The sequence below is a fragment of the Tachysurus fulvidraco genome, chromosome 19 (assembly GCF_022655615.1).
Source record: "Tachysurus fulvidraco isolate hzauxx_2018 chromosome 19, HZAU_PFXX_2.0, whole genome shotgun sequence".
NCBI classification, from domain to species: domain Eukaryota; kingdom Metazoa; phylum Chordata; class Actinopteri; order Siluriformes; family Bagridae; genus Tachysurus; species Tachysurus fulvidraco.
The window spans coordinates 4,997,021-5,015,270 of record NC_062536.1 but is presented as its reverse complement, the minus strand read 5'-3'; the positions used below and the strand labels follow the sequence as shown (position 1 = coordinate 5,015,270).

Sequence of the window (18,250 nt, the reverse complement as noted above, 5' to 3'; positions counted from 1 at the left end):
CTGAATTTTTACGCAGGCATGATAAAGAAATATATAAAATATACACATTTAAAAAACACTATACCTTTTCCAGCCCTTCCTCTTTCAGACTGATCACATCTAAATCGAACTCTGTTCTCAAGCCGTTGGTTTTGTTGAAGAGAACTCGCCCGGTCAGACCGTCCCAAGAAGCCTTGGGAAAACATAATGAGACATTCGATTACATGCTTAACTTCTTACAGCTGTAAAAATGTCATGTTCATTTTTAGCTGATGAAGAAAAAAAAGATTAGAAACTTGCTTTGAATATTTACATGTTTAATATCACTATGCATAAGTATTATTAAGTCCTTTTATTTGTGTGTGTGTGTGTGTGTGTGTGTGTGTGTGTGTGTGTGTGTGTGTGTGTGTGTGTGTGTGTGTGTGTGTGTGTGTGGGTGTGTGTGTTTGATCTCCTGTCCTACACTGGCTTCCTATATAGAGTGTATCCCTGCCTCTCTCCCAGTGCTGCCGGGAGACATTCTGTTTAAAGGATAAAGCAGTTACTGAATATGAAGGAATAAATTCATAGAAACTCATCCCCTGTGTCATATAGCAACCCAATTCTCCAACCTGAGCCAAAGCTCAACACCCATACACAAACACACACCCAAACACACACCCATACTCAAATACACACCCATACTCAAACACACACCCATACTCAAATACACACCCATACTCAAATACACACCCATACTCAAATACACACCCATACTCAAACACACACCCATACTCAAATACACACCCATACTCAAATACACACCCATACTCAAACACACACCCATACTCAAATACACACCCATACTCAAATACACACCCATACTCAAACACACACCCATACTCAAATACACACCCATACTCAAACACACACCCATACTCAAATACACACCCAAACACACACCCATACTCAAATACACACCCATACTCAAATACACACCCATACTCAAATACACACCCATACTCAAATACACACCCATACTCAAATACACACCCATACTCAAATACACACCCATACTCAAACACACACCCATACTCAAATACACACCCATACTCAAATACACACCCATACTCAAATACACACCCAAACACACACCCATACTCAAACATACACCCATACACACACCCATACTCAAACACACACCCATACTCAAATACACACCCATACTCGAACACACACCCATACTCAAATACACACCCAAACACACACCCATACTCAAACACACACCCATACACACACCCATACTCAAATACACACCCAAACACACACCCATACACACACCCATACTCAAATACACACTCAAACACACACCCATACTCAAACACACACCCATACTCAAATACACACCCAAACACACACCCATACTCAAACACACACCCATACTCAAATACACACCCAAACACACACCCATACTCAAACACACACCCATACTCAAACACACACCCATACTCAAACACACACCCATACTCAAACACACACACATACTCAAATACACACCCAAACACACACCCATACTCAAACACACACCCATACTCAAACACACACCCATACTCAAATACACACCCATACTCAAACACACACTCAAACACACCCATACTCAAACACACACCCATACTCAAACACACACCCATACTCAAATACACACCCAAACACACACCCATACTCAAACACACACCCATACTCAAACACACACCCATACTCAAATACACACCCAAACACACACCCATACTCAAACACACACCCATACTCAAATACACACCCAAACACACACCCATACTCAAACACACACCCATACTCAAATACACACCCATACTCAAACACACACCCATACTCAAACACACACCCATACTCAAACACACACCCATACTCAAATACACACCCAAACACACACCCATACTCAAACACACATCCAAACACACACCCATACTCAAATACACACCCAAACACACACCCATACTCAAACACACATCCAAACACACACCCATACTCAAATACACACCCAAACACACACCCATACTCAAACACACATCCAAACACACACACCCATACTCAAACACGCACCCATACTCAAACACACATCCAAACACACACCCATACTCAAACACGTACATATACACACACCCATACTCAAACACACACTTGCATGTAGCTAAATTTAAATTTTGTTTATTTTAAGTTTATTCACGGAGCCCTTAAATAAAATCAATAAATGTTATGACATCAGTTGAAGCTGTAAAATTTAATCAGAAGAAAAAATTCACTAGCCGTTATATTCTCTCCAGAACACACACACACACACACACACACACACACACACACACACACAAACACGCACACCCACACACCCATACTTAAACAGACACAAACACACCAGACACCTTTTCCTCTCTCTCTCTCTCTCTCTCTCTCTCTCTCTCTCTCTCTCTCTCTCTCTCTCTCTCTCTCTCTTTCTTACTATATTTCTGATACTAAAATTGTGATCAAAAGCATAATCTGTTGTGTATCATGATGACATCTGAGAACAGCACAGCATTGAAAAGAAGATGGTGTGTGCATTGTCCTGAAAAAAATCTCTTTCTGAAGTCTGACTTCAAAGCTAAAGTATTGGGCAGAGAAATACAAAGAAAGAAGAGGTTGAAGTTCAAGAGATAGACGGTGTAGCAAAGGATGAAAGGATGGGGCAGTGTGTAGCCTTTGTGCAAACTGTCCACAATAATGCTATCGAGAAAAAAACACCAGATCAAGTACAGACGGAATAGTAAAGATCAGATAAGAACTGAAATCCCAGACATCGCAAATTAAGGTCAGCTGTAAAAAAAAATTTCACTACAAATAAATAAAATATATGGAATAAGGTTTTTTTTTTACCATTGTTTTCCAGGAAGAATCATACAGTACAATATATACAGTACATCTGCATATGTACAGTCTATATGAATGTGTGTGTGTGTGTGTGTGTGTGTGTGTGTGTGTGTGTGTGTGTGTGTGTGTGTGTGTGTGTGTGTGTGTGTGTGTGTGTGTGTGTGTGTGAGAGAGAGAGAGAGTGGGTACCTCTTTAATGAGGCTCATAAACCTCCCACCGAGGCGCCAGGGCTTGTGTCGGTTGCACTGTAGAGAGCTCACAGTGATCTGCTGCGCCTGCTGCACGGCTGCTGCTACAACATGCACGGCATCATACATCAGAGCTGCATCTGTCTGTGAACACACACACAAACCAAAGGCATGATACATAACATTAATTAACACACACCAAAGGCATGATACAAGAAATTATTTCAATGTAGCTGAAAATGTGTTTCAAACATTATTTACCAAATTCTGTTATATGAATTTTCTGCTCTAATAACTCTATTTTCCTTTTCAGCCTAAATAATCTCTGCATTAATTTCATTGATATTTCTATAGCATGTTTAGCACAAGCCTGAAATATGCAGATGTAGTCCACAGTGCCAGAGCACGCTGGGCTTCAGCTTTTGTTCATAATTGAAGGCGATTTGAGAGCGCAATCTGTGATATGTGTATTTATCAGATCTTGCTAATGTGAATTAATGTGAATTGTTTCCTTCTTCTCATCAACATCCAGCCCTAGCTCTGGCCAAGCTTTATTCAAGCTCAGTTTCATCCTTTAGTTTGTTCGTTTGTTCATTTATCTATCTATCTATCTATCTATCTATCTATCTATCTATCTATCTATCTATCTATCTATCTATCTATCTATCTATCTATCTATCTATCTATCTATCTATCTATCTATCTATCTATCTATTCGTTTGTTTGTTCGTTCGTTCATCTATCTATCTATCTATCTATCTATCTATCTATCTATCTATCTATCTATCTATCTATCTATCTATCTATCTATCTATCTATCTATTCGTTTGTTTGTTCGTTCGTTCATCTATCTATCTATCTATCTATCTATCTATCTATCTATCTATCTATCTATCTATCTATCTATCTATTCGTTCATTTGTTCGTTCGTTCATTTATCTATCTATCTATCTATCTATCTATCTATCTATCTATCTATCTATCTATCTATCTATCTATCTATCTATCTATCTATCTATCTATCTATCTATTCGTTTGTTTGTTCGTTCGTTCATCTATCTATCTATCTATCTATCTATCTATCTATCTATCTATCTATCTATCTATCTATCTATCTATCTATCTATCTATCTATCTATCTATTCGTTCATTTGTTCGTTCGTTCATCTATCTATCTATCTATCTATCTATCTATCTATCTATCTATCTATCTATCTATCTATCTATCTATCTATCTATCTATCTATTCGTTCGTTTGTTCGTTCGTTCATCTATCTATCTATCTATCTATCTATCTATCTATCTATCTATCTATCTATCTATCTATCTATCTATCTATCTATCTATCTATTCGTTCATTTGTTCGTTCGTTCATTTATCTATCTATCTATCTATCTATCTATCTATCTATCTATCTATCTATCTATCTATCTATCTATCTATTTGTTTATTTATTCATTTAACATGAATGTATTTAAAAGACAATGTTCACTATTTTCAGAAAAGTAATGCTTGGAAATCAAAAAAGGATTTTCTACTGATTCAATGATGTAGAAGTCATGAAATTGACTTCAACTTAATTCAATTTATTTGTCTAGCATTTTTAACAATTCACATCGTCTCAAAGCAGCTTTACAGAAGTATAGAAACAGAATAAAAATTTAAAAGTTTAAAGTTTAAAATGAAATTGCTACTGATCTCTAACATTGATCCCTAATGATCAAGCCTGAGGCGACGGTGGTGAGGAAAATCTCCCTGAGATGATACAGTATGAGGAAGAAACCTTGAGAGGAACCAGACTCAGACGTGAACCTCATCCTCATTTATGTGACACTGGACAAGAAATAATGTCAATATAAATAATGTCCTTTCTACTACAGTTTGTAGTCGAGTGGAATTGTGCAACCAAGAGCTAACAGGTCAGAGTCATTTCTGAGTTCATTACAGACTTAACACTAACTCCTTCCTGCTGGAGTCTTCAAATGTTTACTGATGAAGACCTGAGCACGAAGCAGAAAAAAATTGGAACATCTTGGAACATTTTAGAGGGCCTAAAACTCACACAGCGACACCATGGATGGAGTTTAGTCAGGGGTCCTGATTCTTATGGTTCTATAGCAGGTAGTGAAGCTTGAAGAGTCGAGATTTTTTTTATTCATTATTCATGCTTACGTATCTGGAGACTATCTCTGTACCACTGAGCACAAAGCAGAAAGAAATCATCAAGAATCAGACGTCGGTCACAAGAGTGACATTTTTAATTACTGAGCTATATTATTTTGTATCAGGAAATGCAACTTAATGTATGTTTGTGTTTCACATAAACCCAGAGCTAATGATTAATAACCAAGCGGTTAAAGTAACTAATACAAAAGGAACTCCAGAAGTCTATTATTCCTGTTTTAGTTTCTTCCAGAAGCTTCTTGGAAAACTATTTTCACACATAAATGAATTAACTGTATGCAAATGAAATAAATCTAAATTTTATTTATGCAAATGTATTCAGTTAAACTAAATAATTCATATACAGTACAGTGCACTATTATGGATGTAAAGGCAATTATTTTATGCTACAGTACGTACACTGGATTCGAAGGTAGCTGGGAGGCATTTCATATTCAACCAGTATTACAAGCTACTGTAAAAAAAAATAAATGTTGCTATGCTACTGTACGCAGATCCCGAACGAGAACAGAAAACATTCTAGCTTCTGATAACGTCAGGAAAAGACAACTAGTGTTCAAAACATGCTATAGAAATATCAATGAAATTAATGCAGAGATTATTTAGGCTGAAAAGGAAAATAGAGTTATTAGAGCAGAAAATTCATATAACAGCTTGTCAAAAAATTTCCCATAATGATGGTACGGCCCAACGGTTTAAAGCAGTCAGCATTTCATCAAGTTTCAGAGAGAGAGAGAGAGAGAGAGAGAGAGAGAGAGAGAGAGAGAGACAGAGAGAGAGAGAGACAGAGAGAGACAGAGAGAGACAGAGAGAGAGAGAGAGAGAGAGAGAGAGAGAGAGAGAGAGAGAGAGAGAGAGAGAGAGAGAGAGAGAGAGAGAGAGAGAGAGAGAGAGACAGAGAGAGAGAGAGAGAGAGAGAGAGAGAGAGAGAGAGATAGAGAGAGAGAGAGAGAGAGAGAGAGAGAGAGAGAGAGAGAGAGAGAGAGAGAGAGATAGAGATAGAGAGAGAGAGAGAGAGAGAGAGAGAGAGAGAGAGAGAGAGAGAGAGAGAGAGAGAGAGAGAGAGAGAGAGAGAGAGAGAGATTCTCCAGAGGTCTCTTCACATCTGTTCTGTACTGCTGTTGTTTTACATTTACATATCACCATCTTGTGTCTCATATATCAGGCAGAACGCATTCAGGCTATACAGCTGTGAGACAAAATGAACGTTTAAACTAATCAGAAACAAATGAGAGGTAGAAATAAAAATAGTTCCTGAATCCTGTTCAAAAGTGGGGAATACAGTAGACTGATTGATATATTTCATCCACACTTTGAAATAGTCAGTACATTTTCCACCAAGATAGATATTCGATAGAGATTCGATATTTGTATTTTTGTCTTATTAACACCACAATTTAACACCACAAAGAGCTGGAACCAAATTCCTTGTGTATGTCAACACACCTGGCCAATATACCTGATTCTGATTGTGATTCTGAATATAATAAAAAACAGATGTCTGCTCTCTGAGTGGGAGGGGCATACTCACTGTTCCCTGTCAATCATAATGATGCCAGCCAATCACTGGTGTCTGTGAGCTCATGTATGTGGAAGAGGGCAGATTGATACACGTTCCTCTGAGTGTGTTACTACACACTGTGCTGCAGTCATAAGCACTGACATATAATATAAAAAACTATCTGCTGAAGAAGAATAAAGGACTTTGAGACAAAATTATAGGCCCAATGTGGGTTATTTTTTTTATTGTTCGTTTGATTCCTAATCACCAGTTTCTTAAGTGTAAAATATATAAGTGCACGCTATGACATAAAAAACACAAACATGAACAACTTTGCTCTACTTGCCAGTAATTATAGCTTTATTTTATTTTCCTTTGCTATCATCTGTAATTGCATGCTGTTTTTAATATCAGCACCGATTTTCCTCTACATGTGGAGTAATTATAGCCCTGTTAAAGTAACCCTGGGCTATTGCATGTTTCTGCCTATAATAAACAATTACAGACGCAATGATATTACTATGAATTTCCAGTTTTCTTATACAGTTAGTAAAGGCTTCATGTTACATGATCTGAACCCGGTCCCTTTGATACTTAAGGGCGAAAGGACATTTGACGCCACTGGTATTCAGCATGACACATAGATCTTCAGGAACACAGTGCTGACACAACAACATGCTTTAGACTCATCATCAGTCACCGGGCTCATTGATGTTTAGATATTCAGACACACACAGAATTATTCACTGAGCAAGGAGACTGACAGAACTGTGAGTTTGTGTGTGTGTGTGTGTGTGTGTGTGTGTGTGTGTGTGTGTGTGTGTGTGTGTGTGTGTGTGTGTGTGTGTGTGTGTGTGTGTGTGTGCGCGGGTGCGCTACAGCTGTCACTGTGTGAAGATGTATTACTAAGCTAATGATTTCTCCTGGCTCCAAAGGGAGTAATTGCAGACGTCTCTTCCAGCACTAGGGAATGCATTTCACTCTGTGTGTGTGTGTGTGTGTGTGTGTGTGTGTGTGTGTGTGTGTGTGTGTGTGTGTGTGTGTGTGTGTGTGTGTGTGTGTGTGTGTGTATACGTGTGTGTGTGTGATGTAAAAAAATAATAAAAAAGCCTTTCAATTTCTCTTCAAGCCCTTTGGTTTTTTGGTCGTGCTCTCTCTCTCTGTCTCTCTCTCTCTCTCTCTCTCTCTCACTCTCTCTCACTCTCTCTCTCTTTCTCTCTCTCTCTCTCTGTGTCTCTCTCTCTCTCTCTGTCTGTCTCTCTATCGTCATTCCTTTCTTTTCGTGCTCTCTCTCTCCTACTATCTTCTCGGGTCTATCTCCGCTCTTCACTCTCTGTCTCCGTCTCTCTCTGCTCTCTTCTCTTTGTCCTGTTTCTGTCTGTCATCTCTGGTCTCTCCTCTCTCTCTCTCTCTCTCTGTCTGTCTGTCTCTCTCTCTCTTTCAATTCACTCTCTCTCTCTCACCCCTCCACAAACACCGTAAGAGAGAGATATAGAACACATCGATACAGGGACAGAGAGAGTACGATAGAGGAGAGAGGAGAGAGAGAGAGAGAGAAGAGGAGCACGAGGATAAGAGAAAGAAAGGCCAATATAGCGTGTAGATTGGCAATGCTACAATTTTTTGTTCTCTCCTACAACCGATATCACTATCTAATGGTCGACACAGGTCTACATGTTACAGTATACAGTAACACACTCCAGTACAGATGAGTTCTGACACTTCACACACACCCGCTCAATACACACAACCTTAGGTAGTCAAAGCAGATATTTGTTTAAGACTAACACTGTGTGCAAATCACTTCAGCAATTATCAAGAGGAAAGATCCCCGCACAGTAAAATGGCACAGTAGCTATTAATAACCAGATAAATGAAGCAGAAATCTAACATAATGATTCATTTTCTAGCTGCGTATATTGCAATTTGGAAAGTGAAATAAAATGTAAATAGTCTAGACTTTTGATTCAGAAGGAATTCTGGCATAAAACTAAACGTTTTTCTCAAGGTATGTAGTATCCTATCATATCGTATTGTATCACTTCATGTCAGCTTTTTAACATTTAAGTTTTGGTGTCAGTTCCCTTTCTTCACAGACTGATTTTAGAGAAATTACAAGAAATGAGCAAAAATACAGCACGCTAATCCTGAATAGCTACTAGTATATTATCCAATCCTGAGCTCTAAGTGAGACACTTCACTTTGACATATCTGACATTTTTAAAACAGGAACTGAGCCTGACTCATTTGTGGGAATTTTATCATCAATAAAATACATCAATAAAACCTTCATTTTATTAGCGGATTTTGGTTCTAGTTACAGACGTAAAGCAGGGACAACTAAGAAGCATGAGGTCTATGTATGATCAGGTTGCATGTACATCTCTTTTTTTTACTAAGATCAATGTGGTCTTGAAATTACTTGAACAATTATAGATATTACAATTCATTCATTCATTCATTCATTCATTCATCTATATTCTACCGCTTATCCGAACTACCTCGGGTCACGGGGAGCCTCAGGCTTGATCATTAGGGATCTCAGGTGTCATCGGGCATTAAGGCAGGATACACCCTGGATGGAGTGCCAACCCATCGCAGACCATTTTCCAGAGATGCCAATCAACCTACCATGCATGTCTTTGGACCGGGGGAGGAAACCGGAGTACCCGGAGGAAACCCCCGAGGCACGGGGAGAACATGCAAACTCCACACACACAAGGCGGAGGCGGGAATCGAACCCTCAACCCTGGAGGTGTGAGGCGAACGTGCTAACCACTAAGCCACCGTGACCCCCAGATATTACAATTATGAACTAAAAGCGATCTGAAAGGAGAATTAAATTGCCTTCAGCAGAAAATACTAAAGGAAATAGTCATTTTATACAAAAAGATGAGAGCTGAATGTCCAGGCAATACGACAAAGTCGACCTGAGTTAAGATGCAACAACAACCATATTTGAGCAAGAGACAAAGACTAAATACTGTAGCATATAATCCCAAGACTTGGCACTGACAGTTACAGAACACTGAGTGTATACTTTACACTGAATGGGTGATGTGAGGGGGTTTTATGTGCTGTGTGCCTGTGATAGCATGATTGTGTTCAGGTATTGTTTACGGTAAGCTGGTGAATGTGAGTCTCTCAGACTCTGTGGTTGTGAAATGCTGTACTTCTCAGCACATTGTGTTGCTCTTCAGTCAGCCAGGAACAAGAATCTGACGACATCATGGGCACAAACTCGCTGAAAATTGACAAAATGAAGACTGAAAAAGGACTGTTGTTGTTTGTATACAGTTTGGCTGAGTCTATAACCATGAGAGCATTCATGATAGTGCATCAACATCAAGGTTAATGTTTTCTGTCAGTGTTCCAGTTCATCCCAAAGGTGTTCAGTAGGGTTGAGTCAGAGTCAGGGCTCAGTGCAGGACACTCCAGTTCTTCTACTCCAACATTAACACACCATGTCTTCATGGAGCTCAGTGGCTTTGTGTATAGGGACATTGTCATGCTGGAACAGTGTTTGGGCTACAACAAACAAAGGGCTACACACTTGTGTTGTCTACCAACAATTTGGGGAAGACACACGTGTGGGGGTGACGGTCAGGATGTCCACATGCTTTGGACGTATAACGTATGTTGTGTTTTTGTGCTTGTCAGTTCCATCTATGATTTACTCAAAATATTTAGCTATTTAATCACTTTCTTTGGATTCTTGATATATTCCACTGTCCTTGCAAAAGAAATGCAATATAAGTATTAATCACCCCAAAAAGAATAATCATAATGACATAATCCTTAAGCTCCAAAATGGCTCCTATAATCTTTAGTGGGTTTTATTATTGCATGAGTTTCCCAACTCTATTGTCCATAACACAAACGAAATATCTTATAGCATTTTTATTCTACACTTACTGACATTGTTACTCTAGAAGAACAAAATAGAGATCTGAGTTGTGTGTTGTGTCTACACAACTGCACAACACAACTGAAAAACAAACACACTTCAGCAGCATCATGGGAATTTTAAACGTGACAGAAAACTTTGGATGGAACTTTTGACGCATCAAATGATTTCAGTCAATTTGTGCTTCATTTCCCATGGCTGAACTGGAGACATCTGTCTCGGTCTAATACAGGTGTCTCTCTCTCTCTCTCTCTCTCTCTCTCTCTCTCTCTCTCTCTCTCTCTCTCTCTCTCTCTCTCTCTCTCTCTCTCGATTTTGTAACGTGTCTTTCCCTCTTTCCTCATGCAGAGAGCTTCTAGACAGCAATAAATCACTGCACTGATGGATGGGCTGAAATTGCTGCAAAGTAGCTCCACCAGGTCACTGCGCCAGCTGCCGTTTCCACAGCAACCCCACATCTCTGGTAGCAACCGCTATTGAGATGATTGTCAGGACTGTGTATGTCTGTGTGTGTGTGTGTGTGTGTGTGTGTGTGTGTGTGTGTGTGTGTGTGTGTGTGTGTGTGTGTGTGTGTGTGTGTGTGTGTGTGTGTGTGTGTGTGTGTGTGTGTGTGTGTGTGTGTCATGGTAAAGGCAAAGACAAAGGTCTGTGGTTTCAGACACAGCAGGATCAAAACAGCAAATCAGGCTAAAGCTAAGAATTGATTTGTCTTTCTCTGAACATGTCAGGTATGTAAGCAAATCTCGTCTCAATCGCACACTCAGATGTGTCATGTTTATACTCCATAATTCTCCATCGTGGACCCAATCAAAAAGATCTGTATTAGCGTCAGGCTCTAATTTTCCATCATGTAGAATAAAGCAACCGGATCTAGATACTAGATCAGGTTGTATTTTTCTTATATTCCTTGAATACTCTCTGTTACAAATTAAGCCACAGGACATTGATCATTTTCAAATTGTTTGAGGAAACCTAGGACGGCTCCAAACAGGGTTAATAGCGAGGCAGCGTCAGACTGTGATACATATCTCTAGGGAAGAGTCACAAATACAGCTCTTTAATGAAGCATTTTATCACCATCCCGCACAAACCTTCGGACATATTTATTATTCGATAAAGTCCACCATGCTTTGTCATCCGTCAGTACGAATGAAATGATTTAGAACTCCCTCTTCAAGGTCCTACTTTATCTAAACCCCATAGTACATAAATGAGGAATAAAATACAGGTGCCAAAGCTCAGACACTGTTTGTCTTACTTACACATATCACCTATTCTCTCATAAGTCTTCTGGAGTAATCCTGGCGTTTACACACCACGTTTAACAAAAATATCTGGGAAGTGGCGCAATTTCAGCCCCATTAAAAAAAAAAGAGAGAAAATTCTGGACTTGGGAATTCTGGGAAATTCCCATACCATCAGACACACTTGATGAGAAGTGAGAAATCTCATGTGGAGTTCGGATTAAATCCCATTAAGCCTCACAATACACACTAATGTATAATGAGTGTAGATGAGCAAAGCAGGGACTCTATTTAGGAAATACTGAGCACCAAACTGACTCCCGGACAGAATTCTCTGGAAGTGCATGTCGTTAGTTTTCACACCGTTTCCCTCATACTCACTTATTAAGATATCTTTAGCAGACCATGAACTGAGTGTAAGCACCAAATTACTGCAGCCATCAAAATGATCATGTCAGTAAAGAGAGCTGCATTCAACGGGATGACAATAGCGTCGACTCGATGTGCAAGATTGCATTATGGGTCACATGGCATCACGTGTACGCCACCACGAAACTGACTGTAATCACAAAACTACCAGTACACAGACATGTGACATATCAAAACGTATCTACATTTAGCAGCTTTCTATTCGATCGCCTTATCACCCTCTTCCCCAAGAATGATGGCTATAAAGCCAATATTTATACTAAATTCTCACACACACACACACACACACACACACACACACACGTGTGTGTGTGGGATGTGGTAGCTCAGTGGTTAAGGCGTTCGACTACTGATTGGAAGGTCATTGGTTCAAATCCCAGGTCCACCAAGTTGCCACTGCAGGGCCCCTGAGCAAGGCCCTTAACCCTCAATTGCTTAGGCCTAATGGTTAGAGAGTCTGACTTGTAACCCGAAGGTTGTGGGTTCGAGTCTCGGGCCGGCCACGACTGAGGTGCCCTTGAGCAAGGCACCGAATCCCCCCCAACTTATGCGAGCGCCGCAGCATAAATGGCTGCCCACTGCTCCGGGTGTGTTCACGGTGTGTGTGTTCACTGCTGCGTGTGTGCACTTTGGATGGGTTAAATGCAGAGAACGAATTCTGAGTATGGGTCAAAATAACTGTAACTGTAAGTCACTCTGCTAAATGCTGTAAATGTCTACACACACAGACGAACACACACACACCTGAAACGGCTTTAGTAGGAAGCCTCTAAGTCTCTCTAAAGAGCATGGGACTGAATGACAGAGCTGATAAATGGTCATTATGTCTAACACCATGTGGTGACCTTGGCTCCAACATCAGCTACCTGTAGAGACAATGTGTCGTTTTCGAACGCAGCCAATTGCTTGATCACCTTTTTATGTGTAAAAGCCCTCTACTTTCAAAGCAATCCTTCTTTTTTTTACCTCACACCAGCAGCCTGTGATATACATGCTCTAGTTTTACACATAATGGAGCTATCAATACAACACAACACAAAATGATACGATACATGGGGTGTTTTTGTTTCAGTGTCTCTCACCGTCATGAATCCATCCAGCAGTCCCGAGTCGGGCTTCGGAGGGGCCTGTAGTCTCTCCATGGACCATTTTTCTATGATCGAAGACACCTGAGCACTCTCTGTGTTTAGGATCCGAAAGCCAGTCATGTTTACGCCGCTGAAGCGATACGGCTCCATGTCTAATGCAAACAAATCCTAGGATTTCATAAGATTATTAGAATATAAATCCGTTTTCGCATGAATGACATCAAACTAAGCAGCAATGACGTTGAACATTTACTACTAAAAAAAAAGAATCACACCGTAACATACTAGCGTACAAACATGTTTTATTAATTATAATGGAATACTGTATAAAATATTCATGTGATATTACAATGTCACACAAACCACCTGCAATTCATTGTAGCTATAATTCTATACAGTACAATCCAATATAATGTTAGCTATGATAAGATAATGATGGATGTTGTATTTGTATGCATTATTTTGCTCTTTTCTGTAGACTATTCTCTACTTGAGCATTATTTATGAACCTGCTAATCTTCTACTGTTGGGTGTGTTATGTGTTATTAGTTACAAACCTAATATGTAGCCTTGTAACGGTGATTTTCTGCTACTCAGAGTGTGTGTGTGTGTGTGTGTGTGTGTGTGTGTGTGTGTGTGTGTGTGTGTGTGTGTGTGTGTGTGTGTGTGTGTGTGTGTGTGTGTGTGTGTGTGTGTGTGAGCATACTGTACTGTGTTTGTACTGAGAGAAAAAAAAAACATGTGAGAATGCAGTCTGGCAGCCTGGGATAGCTGGCATGATTACCGAACGTCCTTCAAGGACGGCCATGTTTTACAGAGAAAAAGAGCTGGAGAGCCTTCAACTACACAGCACAGACGGACACGGGCCAGTAATTAATTTGTGTTAAATCATGTCTGTGTTCTAGAGATTATTGACATAGAGATTTTTGTGACACTCCATTTTTTTACAATTAATAACAATAACAGAAATGAATAACAATTATTCATTCATTTTCTACCGCTTATCCGAACTTCTCGTGTCACGGAGGAGCCGTGCCTATCTCAGGCGTCATCGGGCATCGAGGCAGGATACACCCTGGACGGAGTGCCAACCCATCGCAGGGCACACACACTCTCATTCACTCACACACTCACACACTATGGACAATTTTCCAGAGATGCCAATCAACCTACCATGCATGTCTTTGGACCAGGGGAGGAAACCGGAGTACCCGGAGGAAACCCCCGAGGCACGGGGAGAACATGCAAACTCCACACACACGAGGCTGAGGCGGGAATCGAACCCCCAACCCCAGAGGTGTGAGGCAAACGTGCTAACAACTAAGCCATCGTGCCCCCTCAATAACAATTCATAAAAATAAAATATAACAAAAAGAAGAAGAAATAGCAGATAATATTTTTTAGCTTAATTCCAAAATTTGCTTACTAGTAATCATAATAAACTGGCAACATGCTCACGTTTTGTGAAATAAGCAACATGTACTGTACAGGGCAAAACATAATCCTAAAAAAGTCATTTCATTTTCTGAAACCTCTTGGCTTTGTGCTGTACAGTATGTGCATTATTGAATTTCTTGACTCCATACTGTTCATTAGTTGCCTAGGTTGTAGAGCAATATGGGTCATTATTCCAGCTATGTGAATATTTATTGTAACCGATATGGGGACACTGTATTGTTATACAAATGGGGTTAATGTACTTTTGTAAAGACCCAGAGTTCTCAGGGAAACCAGGGCAGGAAACCAACCCTGCCACTGAGTGGTTAACTCTCAGCATCAGGATCCCAAACCTCAATAAAATAAAAGGGTTGCGTCAGGAAGGGCATCTAGTTTAAGAGCTGTGCCAAATCAAATACGCGGTTATGTTGGTGACCCAGAACAGGGAGCAGCCCAAGGACAACAACAACAACAAATAAGAGTTGCACTGTTGACTCCTCCAGTCTTCCTAAAGCATCAGTGAAAGATTATTTTATTAAACATTACTTTTATAGTTAATACCTAATAATGTGCTACTAAATGTTAAGCGTACTGTATGTTGATTTTTTTTTAAATAGCAATACTGCTTCTGAACTGTTGGGTAAGTTCCTGCAGTGGGCAGTGGTGGCTCAACTGGTTAAGGCTCTGGGTTCTTGATCGGAGGATCTGGGTTCAAGGCCCAGCTCAGCCAAGCTGCCACTGCTGGGCCCTTGAGTAAGGCCCTCAACCCTCCCTGCTCCAGGGGCACTGTATCATAGCTGCCCCTGCATTCTGACCCCATCCTCCTCAGTTGGGGTATATGAAGGAAAGAATTCCACTGTGCTGTAATGTATATGTGGCAATAATAAAGGCTTCTGTGCCCTCGTTCTGTTCTGTTCTGTTCTATTCTATTCCAATTGTAAAAATGTGTGTGCATGTTGTGATGCACCAAATCCCATGATGTAGGTTTGTCTTACTGTTTCACACTTAATTACTGGCTATATGTGAAAAACATAAAGATATAAACAAAACGATGTTTCTTTGTCTTAGAATAAACAAGTTCTGCTATTCAATGTGTATCAAACATGCAGGGATAGAATATATTATATACTGTGTGTGTGTGTGTGTGTGTGTGTGTGTGTGTGTGTGTGTGTGTGTGTGTGTGTGTGTGTGTGTGTGTGTGTGTGTGTGTGTGTGTGTGTGTGTGTGTGTGTGTGGTCTCACCAGTGTTGTGAAGATGTAGTGATAGTACTCTGTCATCATCCCCATAGAAAGAGCCTACACAGCACAACACAACACAGCATTACACACTCTAAAGGCTCTTCATGTGAACGTCACCTAAACAAACTGCACTGAACCTAAATAAAGATAACCTTGTGCTCATCAGCATTGAACCGACTCTCTCTCTCTCTCTCTCTCTCTCTCTCTCTCTCTCTCTCTCTCTCTCTCTCTCTCACCCTAGAGGGTGTGCATTTACTAATGAGCTTACTGCTCCTGTCTGCACTTGCTGTATAATAATAATAATGTGTAGAATTGAATTATGTTTATAGTTTGACATGCTGCTGATAAGAACAATAGAGTCTTAATCGATATTCCAGTTGATAGAAGTGCATGAGAGAAGCTGATTACATATAATACATCTAGATATACATTACTGTGCAAAATTTTTAGGCAGGTGTGAAAAAATGCTGTAAACAAAGAACGCTTTCAGAAATATAAATAACGAGTGTTTATTTCTGTCAATTCACAAAATGCAAAGTGAGCAAACAAAAGAAAAATCTAAATACATTTACCAGACACTCTTATCCAGAGTGACTTACATTTTTTCAGTTTTTTTTATACACCTGAGCAATTGAGGGTTAAGGGCCTTGCTCAGGGGCCCTGCAGTGGCAGCTTGGTGGACCTGGGATTCAAACCAATGACCTTCCGATCAGTAGTTGAACGCCTTAACCACTGAGCTACCACATCCCACCAAATGAATATTTAGTGTTACTACCTTTTGCCTTCAAACCAGCATGATGTTATGGCACGGCCCCCACAGAGCCCTGATCTCAACATCATCGAGTGTGTCTGGGATTAAATGAAGAGACAGAAGGATGTGAGAAAGCCGACATCCACAGAAGATCTATGGTTAGTTCTCCAAGATGTTTGGAACAACCTATCAACCGAGTTCCTTCAAAAACCGTGTGCAAGTGTACCTAGAAGAATTGCTGCTGTTTTGAAGGCAAAGGCTGGTCACACCAAATATTGATGTGATTTAGATTTCTCTTTTGTTCATTCACTGCATTTTGTTTATTTATGAAAATAAATTTACAGCATTTTTTGACGCCTGCCTGAAACTTTTGCACAGTAGTGTATAAAATATCCAGTGCATAATCTTTGTTTCTGATACCTCATGAAAAAGCTAGAAATTGTTCAAGTGCTAGCGATGTTACATGATGTTTTTTTAACGACTCCTCACTTAGAGAGCCGGTTCTGCTCTCATCATCTATACATTATCATTATCAGCAACCGATAATATTTAGAAATATATTAACAAAAAAATGATGTGATCCTATAGTATCGTTTCTATGCTATTGGTACATACAGTATGTATCGTTGCAAACATAACGTCGGGTGACGAATGAAAGGAAAAAAAAAACAACAGCATAAAGTGATTATGTGAAAGTGTTTGTGGTGACAACAAGCTACCAGAGCTGCTGCATTGATAATCAGCATTCATCTAAATTATACTGTATCTCCTGAATTGCTGCTTTGGTACAGTAATGATGGTAGAGAGCAGTGTCAAGTGAGTTACATCATTCTTCATACTCATTAACGCATTCAATCATCAATACATTGATTCAGTGACTCATCCTTGTGAACCTTAGGAAGTGTGTTTTTTGTTTTTTGTTTTTGTTTTTCACTTTTTTGACTTTAGTTGTCAGCTTCCTGATTTATGATACGTCCATATGTCCTTTATTATGCATATACCCTGTACTGCTGTGCCATTAATCTTCTGCTATCACAGAAAATGATCTATTTTTTTTAAAAGAATCGCGTCTTAGAGAAAACTGTGGCGATGCTGTGGGTCATCCGTACGCATAACAAGAATTCCCGCTACAAATTGGTGTAGTTACCATAAAAACCCGAAGGAAAAAAGGGACTGGAGAATAAGTCAGGGAGAGAAGTGAGAAAGCCAGAGTAAAAGCATGGAGAGGAAATCAAACAGACCTGCTTGAGTATCCACGCAGCCATCTCATGGCCACAGTCAAAGATGACGTGAAACTCTTTCGCTTTTTTCATCTCTTTAAGAAGCGGTTTGGCATCCTTAGTCTCTGCAGGGAGCTGGCGGATTTTCAGGCGGATGTTGTATCTGGAGGGAGCTTTGATC

At 39.9% G+C, this 18,250-nt stretch overlaps 1 protein-coding gene across 1 annotated transcript in view; it reads right to left on the bottom strand.

Moving 5' to 3' along the window:
- Positions 1 to 18,250, bottom strand: part of LOC113645474 (glutamate receptor ionotropic, kainate 2-like) — a 51,113-nt gene that overhangs the window by 13,520 nt on the left and 19,343 nt on the right. Inside the window, exons 5-9 of the mRNA XM_047804422.1 lie at positions 18,091 to 18,250; positions 16,102 to 16,155; positions 13,417 to 13,590; positions 3,070 to 3,213; positions 65 to 172 (exon numbers count right to left, since the gene is read on the bottom strand). Of these exons, the coding sequence (XP_047660378.1) occupies positions 65 to 172; positions 3,070 to 3,213; positions 13,417 to 13,590; positions 16,102 to 16,155; positions 18,091 to 18,250 (640 nt within the window). The remainder of the gene's footprint in view (positions 1 to 64; positions 173 to 3,069; positions 3,214 to 13,416; positions 13,591 to 16,101; positions 16,156 to 18,090) is intronic.